Below are 15841 nucleotides of genomic sequence, written 5' to 3'. Positions count from 1 at the left end.
CCAAGAGTTGGTGATCGGTCTCTTCATAATGTTTTTGTCCAGAGATGACAAAATTATGATTCATTTTCCATGCTACCTTAAAGACCATTGTTGCTGCTTTATAGACTATAGGGGATCCCAAGGAGTTTATAATATTTTACATAAATGAAGCAAGCATGTAATTATTCTGGCTTATTTTATCATTAAAAACCGTAAGTGAATCAAAGCATTATAAGGGTTTTAGAAAGTCTGAAGGCAATTCTGGACAAGGATCTCTGAAAATAAGAGAGAGTAGCAGTATTGAGAGAAATGTTTGGTCTGTAGGGTTGATGTATGAGGAAAATTGGAACTGTGCTTGGATTGTTAGAGTGCTTACTAAGTTGTATTTTGTTACCATGGAAACGCAAACCTATAAAAATTAACAGTAGTGTGAGCCTTTATGAAGTTGAAAGAGTTTTAAACATTAACTATGTTGGAATGCTAGATGAGTGTAAGAAAAACTGTGTTCTGCTTCACATTACATTGAGATAAATTAATTATGGTTTCCTTTTTATTCCATTTACACAAGTGTGAATGAGACCCTTTTAGCTTTGTGTTCAGATTACTTGAACAGAATACCTCCTTACTTGAAAAAGGAGTAGTAATATACATTCAGTTCCCTGATCTACAAGTTACAGGTGACAACTTTAATGTAAGAAGGAAAGTTGTAATGAAAACTTAAATTTTAGCCTTCTTCCAAATGTCCAAGGCAGGTTAGAGTACAATGACCTTTCCTTCCCAAGTTTTCCTTCTCAATATCAAAATGAAATCAGGGTTGGCTTATGGGGTTTGAGTAGGGAACCATAATTTCATATTTTAATTACCAGCTCTAGCTGGTGCTTTAAGTTGCATAGAGATTTTTGACTTTTTAATTTGATTATTGTGTAGCCTTAACTTACTCTGAGAATAATGTAGACTAGTTTCCACTTCCAAAGCAGTAATAGATAATCTTTGTGGCTCTGACATTTCTAGATTACTATGGATTTGTAGGAATTAGCATTTTATGTACCATAGTTTGTTGTTGTTGTTACCAATTTTAAAGACCTTTGTGGAGTTTGTGTTATTCCTCTCTGCTGTTGTACATTAGCTGTTTAAGAATCTTTGGAAATGAAGTTTTAGTAATGCCATTTAGCGATAATAGTAAATGTTGCCATTTATATTGTTGAAAATAAAAAGCCTCACATAATATGAGAGTTATGTTCCAGTAAAATTTAAAAGCACACTCCAAATACCGAGATGTTTATGAGTAAATACCTAAAAGATTCATTTTTTTCCCTGTGATAAACAAAGTATGCTAATCTTTACTGATTCCACTCCCATCCTATACTCTGCACCTTGGTCTTAGTAAAGTGTATCTGAACACTGAGGAAGAGACGTAGATAAACTAGCTGACCTCAAGTTCTAAGTTAGTTATCATGATGTCTTTGACTGCAGTTTGTCCAAGGAGTTTGTAGTGTACAGATAAGTGTTTGGTATTAGATTTCTTTTTCCTTCATTTTCGTATTACACCTATAATTGATTTGATGGCTACGTCGCTTGTGTTAAGAGTCAGTTATTCAGCAATTGAAAGAAAACCAAGGTAAAAGTGGGCAGTGAGACCTGTTTTTATTTTATTTGGTTAATGTATATAGTCTTTATACATTCAGTTCGCAGAAAAGTTTCAGGAATTTAAAGAAGCTGCTCGACTAGCAAAGGAGAAATCACAAGAAAAGATGGAACTTACCAGTACACCTTCACAGGTGGGTATTTAATTTCTATTCCTATTTTTGAGCCTTACTCATTTCCGATGGTATCCTTTATGCCAGGGTTACATTTGGGAAAACAATGGCAAATTTAAGGTAATTTCCAAAGTGGACATAGAATATGCCCTTCACTTAATCTGTAATAGTGGAGAAAGGTGGTTTTTTCCTGTATGCCAATGCCTGCAAGAATCTGGGGAGGAAATGAGTTTAATAATTATAATTCAGATTTTTTGATGTGCATATAACTTTAAAACAATCATGTGTAAAAAGCATAGATTGGCCTAATGTTTTATTTTCTGTGATGGTCAATCACAAGAGGAGACACAGGAGAGGCTCAGGAAAATGAGTTTATTGTATTCACAGGTCTTAGAAAAAGGCGGCATAGCATACATCTGAGGGGCACATAGGGAAGCCTCAGGGTGGTCAGGAGGCAGAAAGAAGGAGCATGGGAAAAGCTGAGGCTAGAGCTATATTGGAGTTTCCTTGGGAATGGCAGGGCAGGGTAGACGGTTTATTTGGCTTGTTGAATAATTTCTGTAGGCTCTAAACTTATAGGGTATTCCCTTGTTGCCTGGTATCTGGCTCTGGGATGATTAAGGCAGAGGAATTTTGCATCCTGGGTGTGTGGGCCTGATGAAGGAGGTATAGCTCTGCGTTGGTTAGTTTGCATATCAAAGGCATGCCCCCATCTTACCTCCTTGCTCTAAGATTGGCTAGCCAGAAAGGTTTTTTTTTTAAGATGTCAAAATGTCAAATACATAGAAAATTAAAAAAAAAAATCTGTTTTATTTGATTTTAGTCTGTTTTCCTTGATTTTAAGTGTAATTAAATCTGACAGTTGGGACATCTTTATACTTAGTACTGAGACCCAAACAATTTTCCTTTAACAATTGATTTAATACTGTGACTTGCCCATCATAATCTTCCTTCATTTGGAAATTAATTAGATCTCCGAGTTAAGTTCCTTAAATACTCCTATTTCAGTACTTTTACAGAGGTTTTAATGTACATGGTATGATTCAACTTTTTTAATAGGCTTTTCTAAAATTAATTTTCAGGGATGCCTAGGTGGTTCAACCAGTTAATGTCCACCTCTTGATTTTAGATCAGGTTTTGATCTCACAGTTCGTGAGTGCCAGACCCATGTCCAGCTCTGTGCTGAAAGCATGGAGCCTGCTTGGGATTCACTCTCCCTCTCTCTATGTCCCTCCCCCCACCTCAAAAATAAATAAAATAAAATAAATTTTTATTTAAATTTGTGCCCTAAGTGTAGAGTTCAGGTTTGGGCTGGGTTCTTGTCTATAGCAGTTGTTTTTGAAGCATACTCAGGAGTTTACATGAAAAGGAAAAATCAGATGTTATAAATGTTTCTCTGGAATATTGTCAGTAGTAGCAGATTTACATAAAACTTGAGGAAGTAAATCGGAGTTGCCTGGGAATTTAGCGACTAGCCATTTTTGAAATTTTTTTGCTCTTCACCTTCCACCTCACACCTGGCACCCTACTGGGTTTTGATAAACCCTACTGGTATAAAGAGTTGGGTGGGTTTTTTTGTTTTTGTTTTGTTTTGTTTTGTTTTGTTTTTACAGAAAAAGAGAGCTCTGTTAACTGTGCTTAAAGTACATATTTCCTCATAGATTAAAGGTGTGCCAAGGCTCCATTGTACCTCCTCAACATTTGCATTGACCTGGAATAACATGAATGATCATTTTGAAACTTGCGTTGAATCTCTCTTCCCTAAGTGCTACAGGAGTTAGAGTATACTTTTCATAAAAACCTATTTAAAGTTTAGTACCAATACATGTTGGGAACTCCAGGTCCTTAGGTGAATGATTCTAGCATTGTAAGAGGATATTACAGCACATGCAGTTAGAGAATAAGCAAAGGACTCCAATAAAATTATAATTGATTACACTTGGCCGTTGTACTTAGTTCTTGTTTCTCTGATCATAACATGTCTTTATTTAATTGGCCATGAGCAAGTTGCTGGTAAGATATCTGCCCCTCTTTGGTGGTAGGAATGTCTTTAAGCCTTCAGTTTCATCAAAAGAGTATATCTAAGATGTTTATATATGGAATCATATATATTCATATATATTCATCATCATATATATTCATCAGTATTTGAGAGCCAGAATACACTGACCTTAAGTTGTCTTTTCAAAACATTTGAAGTCTGGTTGCTAATTTGATGTACAAAGCAGAGTAATATTTTAAAAAAATATACTTATTTTCATTTCCATTTCCTCCCCCTCCTTTTTGTGACATTCTCTTACATATGTCATTAATATCTCTGTTTTACTTTGAAATATATGACTGCTGGCCACTCTGATTATACTCATCTGGAGAGTAGAGTTTGATTCTCCCTGATTTAACCTAACCTGCTAAATTAACACTCTGCCTGAAGAATAGACTACTACTCAGGAATTAAGGGGATCAAGAAGTTAAATGGAATAATTGATAGTGGTAGTCACTCAGTTGGTCATAGCTCTTGAAAAGTATGGGTTTTCAAGTCAGACAAACTTGTACATAATTCTTTTTTTTTTGTCACTATATGATCTTGGGAAAATGGCTTCACCTAGGTCTGTTCATACATGTGTAACATGGCAATTACATACTTACACTACATACATACACTACAGGATTGTTGGAGAGGATAAATATGATAATGGCAATGTCTAATGATAATGGCACTAATGTAGGTTTTATAGCCTGTCTTTTTTTAATCTGGGCTCCAGCCCTTACTAGTTTTTGTTGTTTTTTTTTTTTAAATTTAGGCAAGTTATTTTTTTTAATAAATAAAATGAGAATAACAGTATCTCCTAAAACTAATATAATACTGTATGTTAATTATACTGGAATTAAAATTAAAAACTTGATGGAAAAAAAAGAAACAGTATCTCCTTGGAGGGTTGTTGTGAGAATTAAATGAGGATTACAAAGTGCTTGTTATATAGTAAGTGCTTAAGTGCTAACAGCTGTTATTGGTGATGTGGCCTGCATCAGAGTACCCTGGAAAACTTATCAGAACACAAAATGCTGAGTCCTACTCCTGGCATGTCTGATTTAGTACGGCTGAGATGGGGCCTGAGAATTTACGTTTCTGATGACAGCATTCCAGGAGATGTGATGTGGGGACCACACTTGGAGAAGCAGTGTTGTAGACAAACTATTCCTTATCCCTAAGGGCATGTGATGAAGAGAGTCGGGCATTTAGAGCCGAGTTAGCTGCTTCCCCATTCTTAAATTCTTGGGCTAAGTTTGTACACTTGATAGAATGTGTGGTCATGTCAGATAGTCTTTATGTTGTCTTTATCAGGAAAACATCTCCAGGAATAAGTTGAATCATGTATTTGTTGTTAGTCTGTTTCATGTCCTTCTTTAAATAACAGACATTAATTTAGAACTTCTCCTCTTGTGGAGATCTTCTCTTCTTGTGTTTCCATGGGAATCTTTTAATAATCTTGACATAAAATCAAGAGTGATGATTGGCTTTAAAAGGGGCTACATAATCAAAATAATGCAATTTTTTCTTCACTGGAGTTTAGAAAAAAATAAGTTTTAGCTGACAGTTCACTAAGACTTTTAAATGGAGTGAAGTATTAATGCATTAGTTGTTTGTAGTCAAACAAAAGTTAGGTTCCCCCCTCCCCATATAAATTGTCAGGTTGTATAGTATTAGATATGTTGTAGCCTCTTAATGTATATTTAGACTAGCTTTTTTCCTCAGATTTTTAAAAATTCACTTTATAGAAAAAGTAGAATATGTCTGTATGTGTATATTCAAAGAAGGAACAAAGTTTCTTTAGCTTTGTTATAAATACCATAATTTTTTAATGTTCATTTTAATGGTAAATTGTATTTACTCAAATGAGGCACTGTTTTTTTGTAACTGATTGTTAGTATCTCTGTGACTAGCTATTTGATCTTCTACAAGTCACTTGACCTGCCTGGGTAGTACTTAAATCTGTAAGGTCAGAGGTTTGAATTATATGATCTCTTTGGACATTTCAAGTATAATAAATCTCAAATACTTCAGATTTTCTTAAAAAAGGATGTTACTTGCTATACATGGATTTTTTTTGAAAGGTGGTCTGTATTAGCCAAGTGTTACTACTATGAACTGTATTAGTTACATATCTAGCATACAAATATGACATTGGAATTAGCGAGTGCCTATAAATTAATGCGATAATTTCTTACTGTCACATAACAAAAGTGGTTTTACTGAGCCAGATAGCTCAAAACAATCTCAGGAAAGGTTCACTAGAATTCTCTGGATATTATGGTTCGCTGTCCAAAGTAAGGACAGTGGACTTAAGAGTTTCTAATCCTGTTACTTGCCTCAGTGGAGTATTTATCCATTTCTCTATTGGGTTTACCTCCTAGGTGTTTGCAGTGAGAATAGAGAGGAGGAAATAGATATGACAATGGTGAAATTGACCGAACTTGGAGGAAATACAGCAGTTGAAGGAATGGTGAGGGAGGCTGATAAAACAGGAGCTGGATGTTTTTGAAACTTCTATTGTTGTTTTGTAGCATGAACTTCAGAAGATTTCCACTTCACATACTGAATTTGTATCCTAATTGAGCATCAGGGGATGTGTCCTGTATGTAGTTAGATATTTTGAATTGGAGCGAAGTCTCAAGAGTCATCAACAAGTGAGTATAGTTAAAGCTATAGGAGAGAATGACATCATCCAGAAAGAAAGTAGAATGCAAAGATAGGGGAAGACAGGGTCAAAAATTGTCATTTGAAGATTGTCACTTAAATTGAGGAAGATACAGGAAAAGACACTGAAAAGTGGTAGGAAATGAGCCAGCAGGAAATGTTAGCACAGAAGTCAAGAGAAGAGCATTTTCGGTTGGAGGCGATGATTTGGCAGTGTCAGAGGGGGGTTCCAGTAGGATGAAACTTAAGAGTACTTTACACCTAACTGGAGTTCATTGGTAATTACAGGTGGACTGTTGGTGAAGAAAGGACAATGCGAAGTAGTTTCTAGAATTAAAGGAAGTAGAATTGGTGACTTTAAGGTATTCTTGAGATGGAAATGTTTGATAGTGAGAATAAGGTCACAAATACTTGTTTCTTTTCTATGAGGAGAATTAGAGTCAACATGATAATCTCTGGAGGATGTGAAGCTAAGAATATTTCTTTTATGTATGTGTGGGAGTGATTTGAATATGTTTTTAAATGTAAGGAAGGAGTCAGTAAAGGACAAAGAGAAGAATAGAAAGAATGGATCATTGATGGAGCATTGTGCAGGGGAAGGTAATGTAAGCGAGGAGGTTAGAGACAAATGAGCCACTTCTTCATCTGAGACAGGAGGGAAGGATAAAAATGAATTCAGATACAGGTAGGAGGAAGACCGAGGAAACCCATGCCAGTTTATTTCTATTTTCTCTGGATGGAAGAGTTGGGTCATTCACTGAGAGGAAGGACAGCTTGAAGAGAGAGGAGGCTTGAACACAGATTTGGAACAGCTGTTAGGTAAAGTAAAAAAGAAGAGTCCAGTGGGAGTAGTAAGTAAAATTAAAGCTTATTCAGTATTTCAAGAGCATAACTGAAATCAGAGCTCAGGATTATTTTCATGACACTAATCAGCATACCTAACAGTATTTTCTCTCAGCACTTGATAGCTTGGGCACGTAAGAATAGAGAATGATGGTTCAGTTGATGGGAAATTGGAAATTGGCAAGATAGTTATTGTGGAAGGTAAAGGAATCCCCCAAATTGGGATGATGCTAGTGAGAATATCATTAAGGTGATTGGCCTTCTTGTTTAGGCTGAGTGTAGAGAGATTGCACTTCACAAAGTAGGATAATTGCAGAGGGCCAAAAGACACCAGGTTAAAGAGCAGGTTAGGTTGAGAGGATAGGAGGTTGTACAGCACCTATTACCTGTTGGAATCAACATTAGTAGTTGATAAGTTAGTGAAAAAAGTCAGCTTCGATGATGAAGTTTTAAAAAAATCCTTAAAAATTTGTAAAATAAAATTCAGTAATACTGTGTTTTATGTATTTGCCAATATTTTTATTTAAAGGTCAAGTGTTCTCTTTGAATATGAATCTTGATTGGAATTCCATGTTCTTTCTGACACAAACCATGTTCATTAATTGTCAGCAATTTCCTGTTTTCCTTTAAGTAGAGCTGACTCTTGTCACTTGCAAAGAAATCTGAGTATGATAGATTTTTATGTCATTTTTCTGATACTATATGGGTAGCATATAATGTATGTTATGTAATCGTTTATTATATACAGCGACTTCAATAGTGGATTTTATTTTCTAGTCATTTACCTTTTAGTCATTTCAAAGCATGTAGTTTGATTTTCATCAAAATAACCACTCTAGGTTTGCATTCAGATTTTATTAATTTGTATTATATGTAATTGAACTATATAATGATATGAATACAATTGGCATAAACATGTTTGGGACAGATACAGCTGATTCTTGGTTATCATTTAATGCAGCTGGTAGGTACAAGAATATGCAGAATAGAGATTAACCCAGTAGCACTGTGCATCAGTCTGTACACTTTACATAGGGAAGGAAGAACATGAGTTAATCTAGAGTCAGGGTACAAAGAGACTCTGTGGTTGTCAGAAAGTGGGATTTCAGAGATGGTGACCAGGTAAAGGGAATGCTTTGTGATAGTAGACATTTATCTTAACCTTATCTTCCTTTATATATCTTTTTGCCCTTCTGTGTCTCTTCCCTAGCATTTTTTTCCGTATCCACAGCCATGGGAACTCAAAATCCTAAGGTTGTCCCTCAGTTTTTCCTGTCTGAGCCTCTGCCCAGAAAAGAGTATTCTCATCTTCATTTAAATACAAGCGACAGGAAATAGAATAAGTCTTCTTTGAATATTTGTTAAATGATTAAGAGAAGAGGCTCTGTTTTACTGAAGTCAGAAAGGATGAAACTGTAACAGGAATTTTCATTTAGTCTTTATTGGAATTAAAGGGAAGATGTTAGTGGTATTTAGTCTAGTGGGGAAGGGCAGTGCCATCACATCCTTCCGGCCCACCCTCCTACTACAGCACAGACACCAGAGAGGATGTTGGTGATACTACCCTAAGGCCTGGAGAGAGGGCCCAGGTCATTTGTTTTTCATGTTTTACGTTTTCGTATTTTATGTTTTACATTTTTCATTTCTCTTATCACCTTTGGTGTATGTATATACATACATACATATATCAAAGAAGGTATTGTGTGATAATTTTTTCCTTAAAATGGCCATATTAGCTTAAGAATGTCTTTCTAGGGGCACCTGGGTGTCTCAGTCAGTTTTAAGCATCTGACTTCAGCTCAGGTCATGATCTCACTTCGTGGATTCAAGCCCCACATTAGGCTCTGTGCTGACAGTGCAGAGCTTGCTTGGGATTCTCTCTTTCCCTCTCTCTCTCTGCCCCCTCCCCACTTCGCTCACTCTCTCTCTCTCAAAATAAATAAACTAAAAAAAAAAAAAAAAAAAAAAAGAATTAACAGCACTGTAGAAACAAAAAATGGAATGTCTTTTTAAAGACAAATTACCCTTTTTTTCTTTGAAAAGTTTCTAGTCAAATAAATACATCTCCAAGTTTTTTATTTTAATATTTGAATTAAAGATAGAAAATGTTGACTTTATGGAAGGTACACCTTTAGGGACACCTGAGTGGCCCAGTGGGTTGAGCACCTGACTATTGATTTTGGCTCAGGTCGAGATCTCACAGGCGTGAGATTGAGCCTGCATTGGGCTCTGCACTGACAGCATGGAGCCTGCTTGGAATTCTCTTCCTTTCTCTCTCTCTCTGCCCCTTCCCTGATTTCTCTCTCTCTCTCTCTCTCTCTCTCTCTCTCTTTTTCTCTCAAAATAAGTAAACATTTTTAAAAATTACACAAAATTTAGATTAAAAAAGAACTGGATGTTTGGAATATGTTAAATAAAACAGCTGTGCTATTTTCAGCATATATGAAATTCCTGGAAAGTTTCACAGAATACTTTTCACTACCTGTGGGGCAGTTAAAAGTCAAAGGAATCTCGTTTTCCTTTAATGCTCCAATGCACTGTTGGAACTCTTTCTTAGGATTTTATGAATTTTTAACCTGCTTTAAAAAAAAAAACATGCTCTGGGCTTTTTGTTTTCACTTTAGATATAACGTCTAGGGTAACTAAATCTACCTTTCCTTAAATATAGCTAATATTCAAGTTTTCTAATGAAGAGCTTGTTGAATTGCGATACTGGAATTGTCGCAGGCTCGATCGCTTTCTTCCTCTCCTTCCTTCTTCCTTTTTCTCCTGCCTCTGAAATGGTTTTTCTACTTCAGTAACATCAGCTTTCCTAATCCCCCCAAGACCCATGCACCCAAACACTCATTTTCCCCCGAAGGCAATGAGAACCAGAAATCAAACAACTGTCCCTCTTTCTTCTCTCTCTTTTAATCCTGATCTACTTTTGTTCCTCACACTCATATCAGTCAATTCTGGCAAATCTCTAGGTGAATCCTTAGTTGCTAATGCTGGTTATGCCCTTTCAGGTTAACAACGTAACTTATTTTGTTCTCATTTCCACTGAATCAACTTACTGTTTAGCTGATTGGACAGTCCACCTTGATTATTTTAGTTTGGTTTGGTCTTTCTTGGAGAGAAATAGCTCTGATTAATTTCTTCTTGCTGCTTAAACTTTTTCTGGCTGATTCACGTGATCCATAACTGACCTAGAAGTAACCACCTTGGATATGGTTTTATGTTGTAACATTATACTGTAAACCTTATTCTTGGACTGACCATCAATTACTAGAAACAAAGAGGATTTAGGAGAATGAAATTAAAGGTCAATATGGAAATTCCATTAATAATTGAAAAATAGTGAAGTGATAAGGTGGAATCAAGAAAGTAGCCTTTTGACCTTTAATAAGCTTGTATAATTAATAGCATTATGGTATAATGAGTTAAAATACTTACATATGAAATAAAATACATGCAATTTAAAACCAGAAACCCACAGAAGAAAGTTACCCTCACCACAGTAATATTTTCTATATTCCTAACATTTCTCCATGTACAATATTTTTAGGTAAAGTATATAAACTATCATAATCTAGATATTTCCTTATATTTACATATTTTTCTAATTCTAAGCATTTTCCTGTATTACACATATTTTTCTTGTTGGTTGGTTTTTTTTTGTTTTGTTTTGTTTTTGTTTTTGTTTTTAAAGTAAACTCTAGAGTAGAGATTCCAGTCCAGTAGAGATCAGGAGTCATATGCTCTAGGAACTAAACCAGCTCAGGTGCCTGTCTTGTTTTTATTTGAAGAAAACCTGTATTCTTTCAAGTTGGCAGATGGTGACCATACCTACCCACTCTCCTCTTGGACACTGATGCTTTCATTTTCTTCACTAGCATAGCCTAATATTTCAGTTGTAAACTTTCAGTGCCCAGAGATCCCAAGGGGTCCACAAAGGTGCACTTTAATGATCCCATGCTAAGATTGCCCCTGGTTAACAGGTTTGTCCAATGAGCCCTCGTTCTGATCTCTACTAATACCAAATTTAGATAATCTTATGATGCAGTGACAATAATAAGTGTCAGTTTGAGCTGCATTTTAAAGTCCACTTGTTTTCCAGAAGAATAAATTAAGTTTGCCTTGATAGACAAATCTTAATTAAAAGTAGAAATAAGACAGAAAATTTTGTGAAGAAAAATAATTCCATTATGAGTAACAGGCAAGAAAAGCTGAAATAAACTCACTTTGTATATGTTACAGAGAGATTTCTGGCTGCTTTTGTAGATAACTCTGGAACTGAAAAGTAGGGCAGATAAAAAAATTAAAACTTGATTTCTTTCTTCCCTTTGCCTTGCTACTTCCCCAAGTAAAATCACATTTTCTTCCATTTTTGTGCTATCTTCTTCTTCTTCAGTAATTCTTTGAATATCTTTTCTTCTAACCAATTAATTGCTTATATAAACCCAAAAGCTTTTCAATTCTTTGAAACTACATTTCTAAATTGTGTTATCTTTACATTTCTAAATTGTATTGTTTCAGATAGTTTTATGAGTTGCTTTGCTTTAAAAAATTATTTCTCCTTTAAATTTCCTTTTTTAAATCTTTGACTCATATTTCAATGGAAATATGGTTTGTAAGTAAACATACATCAGAGTCACTCTTAACTTGAAGATAATCTTGTGTATTTTAACAAAAGCGTAACACTTTTATCCCCTACCTCCCTTTTTTTAAAGGAATCAGCAGGCGGGGATCTTCAGTCTCCTTTAACACCAGAAAGTATCAATGGAACAGATGATGAAAGAGCACCTGACGTGACACAGAACTCAGAACCAAGGGCTGAACCAACTCAGAATGCATTGCCATTTTCACATAGGTACAGATTCAATTCAACCATCATGATTAAGTAAAATGTGTAAATATGGAAACTTACTTGGTTTTAGATAAATCTTGCAAAGTTACTACCCTGAGTGAAAATTCCAGGTCAGTCTTTTTTTTTTTTTTTTTTTTTTTTTCTTTTTTACTTTTTCTGTTAACCTCAGAAAGGTTTTTATAATTTATAGTTTATGGATGGCTAGATGGACTGGAATGAACATTTCCTTTATGTAGAAAAAGGGCTACCTAGTTAATTGCAGCACAAATCACTTTTCAGTGAAACAATATCTTATTATAAATCTCTTCTACTCTTTTTTTTTTTTTTTTTTTAAACACAGCCGTAAAAGGCCTCTTTGTTAACCTGGTTTCCACTTTCATCTGTGTTCTTGAGGGTTATACATTTTTTTAAAAAAACAGGCTTCCTACTCTGAAATTAAGCTTTACTGTACTCTTAGAGGTGATCTCACCATAGGATTTCACAGAAGGAAACAAGTTATTGTCACTTCTATTAGTGTTAATGTCAGATTTAGATTTTGCATATCAACTAACAGAAGATAAATCTTCACATACTTCTGAATTTTAAAAGAATTTGGTACTTGAAAAAGATACAATGTATCTTAAATGTGTTCTAAAACAGTTACATTAATTATTTGCTATTCTGTGGTATTTTTAGGATGTAGGGAGGTCTGTGGAACTGTAGCCTTGCAAATGTAAACAAAAACCTATTAGTCACTGTCTTAAAATTAATTTTCATCCTTTGGAAACTTTTGACTAGGTAATTTTAAATAAAGTTAAGAGATGCACAACATAGGAAAACTACTTTCTTTTCAAGACCACTTCTTAAAAAATCAAATTCTTTAGCATATTCAGAAAAATTGTGAAGTGATATCATCCAAACTCTTCCATGAGAATTCTAATTTCGATTGAATTTGTTAACTGTTAGAGGCAGCATAGATTATACATATCAGAGACAAACATTGAGAGACCTCATGGTCAGATTGAGGAAGAAGAAATTAGTTACAGGATTTTTTTAAGAATGTGTGAGGAAAACTATTTGATTTTGAGGTATTCTAATTTTGTTCCTAAAAATGCAGTAATTTTGCATAAAACAGTAGACATATCAGAATTATCATGGAGATCATGCTTTAACTATTGCAGTGTAAGCATATTCTCTTTTCTGTTGTTACAAACATTACTGAACACATGAAAATTTTTGAGTTCCCTGAAGACTGCATTTTCACATTGATTTATAAAGTACACACTTTTTTTGAATATACAATTAGAATTAAAGAGCAATGTGATTAGTATGTAGATTTAAAAAAATGCCGAGGGAAGGAAAAATTTTATTCCTATTAAATTTAGCAGACCCATTTCAAAGACTTAAATGCACTGCATATAATTACAAACTTGATTTCTTTGGCTAACACTTAAATGAGCCATGTGCATTGAATACTGTAGCTTTGGAAATAACTTTTATATTTAACATTTGTAAAAACTGTTTCTGCTTTACTTTATACACCCCAAATTCTCAGAATGTTTGTTTTACTAATCCTTTGTACTTGAATTTACTAACTAGAATTAGTCATCTATTGATTTTCTCTGTTCCTGGGAGTCTAATAGGACTTGCTTTGATTTGAAGATACAGCTTCTTTGGTAGAATCTATAGATTAGCCATGGAGATATTTTGAGTTCTGAAAAGAATTTAACAGGTCATTTTAAGCTTTTAATTATGTTAAAGGTATTAACACAATCTTATAGTTCTCCTGTTAGAGTATTTTAAATATTCTTTAGTTTATAAGATTTTTGAAGATTATTTTCTGAACTGGTTTGATTTCCACCTGAAATAGAAGACTGAATGTTTTATAGCCAATGTTAGAATCCCAAAATAACAGAAGAGACCTTAAAGATGGTATAAACCAAGATCTTCCAAACTGGTAGTTTGAAATCAATTTAGGTTATTCATGGCATTCTGAGAAATGAAACATAATAAAATAGGACATCAGAGTAAAATTCACGTTAAAAGTAGAAACTTTATTTTAGTCATATACAGATTTATGTGTGTGCTCTGGATCATGGTGTAAAACGTCCAAGTTTGAAAATGTGTACCTTTGACACATGAGGAGACTAAATCACAGAGGTTAGGTGAGTTGTGCTAGGTCACATTGTTCAGTAGTAAAAACTTTAGTAGTAGTACAGATCACCTTTTGACCCCAGTAGGTACAGCCGGTTAATGTATTTTAGCTCCATTCCCATAACATGCACATTGTTGTCAGGAAGTTAATAACTTCCCGTCCTAGGAGAACTCTGTAGACATAGGATCAGTGTTTCATGAATTAGAAACACAAAGAATATTAAAGTAATCTTCACTTAAATCTGAAACTTGTGTTTACACTTGAAACACTTTTTTTTTTTCCCGTGGCAAAGGAAGACAAAGTCTATGTTCTTAAGGCTTATTTAGGCTATTTTGCCTTTTTTTCCTTATTTCAAGAGAAAAGAATGAACAAAAAATATTTTGCCAGCATTTCTCTGTTCTGCCATCTTATTGCTACATAAGGAGCAAAACACTCGAATGTCTATGTCTATGTGTTGTCCTTTGTAAAGGAAGGAGATGGGGAACAGTGATCTAGTTATTCAAGTTAATTAAGAGTTGATGGTGTAATAGCACGTAGCAAGACAATTTGTGCTCTTAAAATTCAAACTGTATGCCTAAATCTCATGAATTAATTAACATACCAAAAGAAAGCCCTGATTTTCATTTGGTCCTGAAAATTTTAGTAATGTTGCTACAGTTGGCTCTTTACTCTCTGTGAGTTTTATGTACTTTTTAAAAAGTACTAGCTTTAAAGATATAAGCAAGATTTTTTTTGCTCCTCTTTAAACTTACACAATTTTTCATATATATATGAAAGAATACTGTAATGAACTCCCATTAGTGCATCACCCAGCTTCAAGAATTATGAAAAAATGGCTAATCTCAATTCATTTATATCCCTGCACACTCTTCCACTTTTGTATTATTTTTAAAACAAATCTCAGACATAATTTCATCCACAAATACTTTTTAAACTACTTTTTAGCTTTTTAAAAACTTATTTATGAGGGTAGTACAGTTTTTTATATTCTCTAATTCAGTGGCATTATCAGGTTACCTTGAATTATTTACTCTTTGATTTGTAATTATACTGCTGAACTAAATTTTGAAATGTATGGGCTGTTAAATACTCCTTAGTCAAGTGCTAAAGTACTGTTTTATGCCCTTGCCATAAGCTATGCAAAAACATTCTCACTGAGTAAGTTTCAATAAATTAATAAATTTATAATGTATTTATTTAAACGCTTTTTTAAAGTTTAGGGTGTGTAAACAAGGGAGTTTGTGAGGATGAAAATGTTCACTAATTTCTTTGAGGAAATAGCATTACATTTTATCTAACTTGCTATATTTTCTTAAAATATTTTTTAACCTAAATGATAAAAATCATTTTGGGACTGAGCAGGTATACACTGACCAACTGAAGTGTTCAGGGCATCCTTTGAGACCTTAGTCTTGGAATAGCTATATACTAAATGAAGAGCTATATGCTAATAGACCAGCATATACAGTTGGGTGAAGGTTTTGTTTTCTCCTTCCAGGGAGTTATTGTTTCTTCATAACATTGACTGTATAGAATTCTGAAATTACTTGTTAGCACTTAAGAAGAAGAAAATATAGGATTTG

At 34.2% G+C, this 15841-nt stretch overlaps 1 protein-coding gene across 1 annotated transcript in view; it reads left to right on the top strand.

The window, feature by feature from the left end:
- The window catches only part of HOMER1 (homer scaffold protein 1), a 134509-nt gene that overhangs the window by 54353 nt on the left and 64315 nt on the right, over positions 1–15841 (top strand). The window contains exons 4-5 of the mRNA XM_030323699.1: positions 1665–1757; positions 11988–12127. Of these exons, the coding sequence (XP_030179559.1) occupies positions 1665–1757; positions 11988–12127 (233 nt within the window). The remainder of the gene's footprint in view (positions 1–1664; positions 1758–11987; positions 12128–15841) is intronic.

The sequence above is a fragment of the Lynx canadensis genome, chromosome A1, assembly GCF_007474595.2.
Source record: "Lynx canadensis isolate LIC74 chromosome A1, mLynCan4.pri.v2, whole genome shotgun sequence".
Classification (NCBI taxonomy): domain Eukaryota; kingdom Metazoa; phylum Chordata; class Mammalia; order Carnivora; family Felidae; genus Lynx; species Lynx canadensis.
The sequence above is the reverse complement of the archived record's forward strand: the minus strand, read 5'-3'. Positions and strand labels throughout refer to the sequence as shown.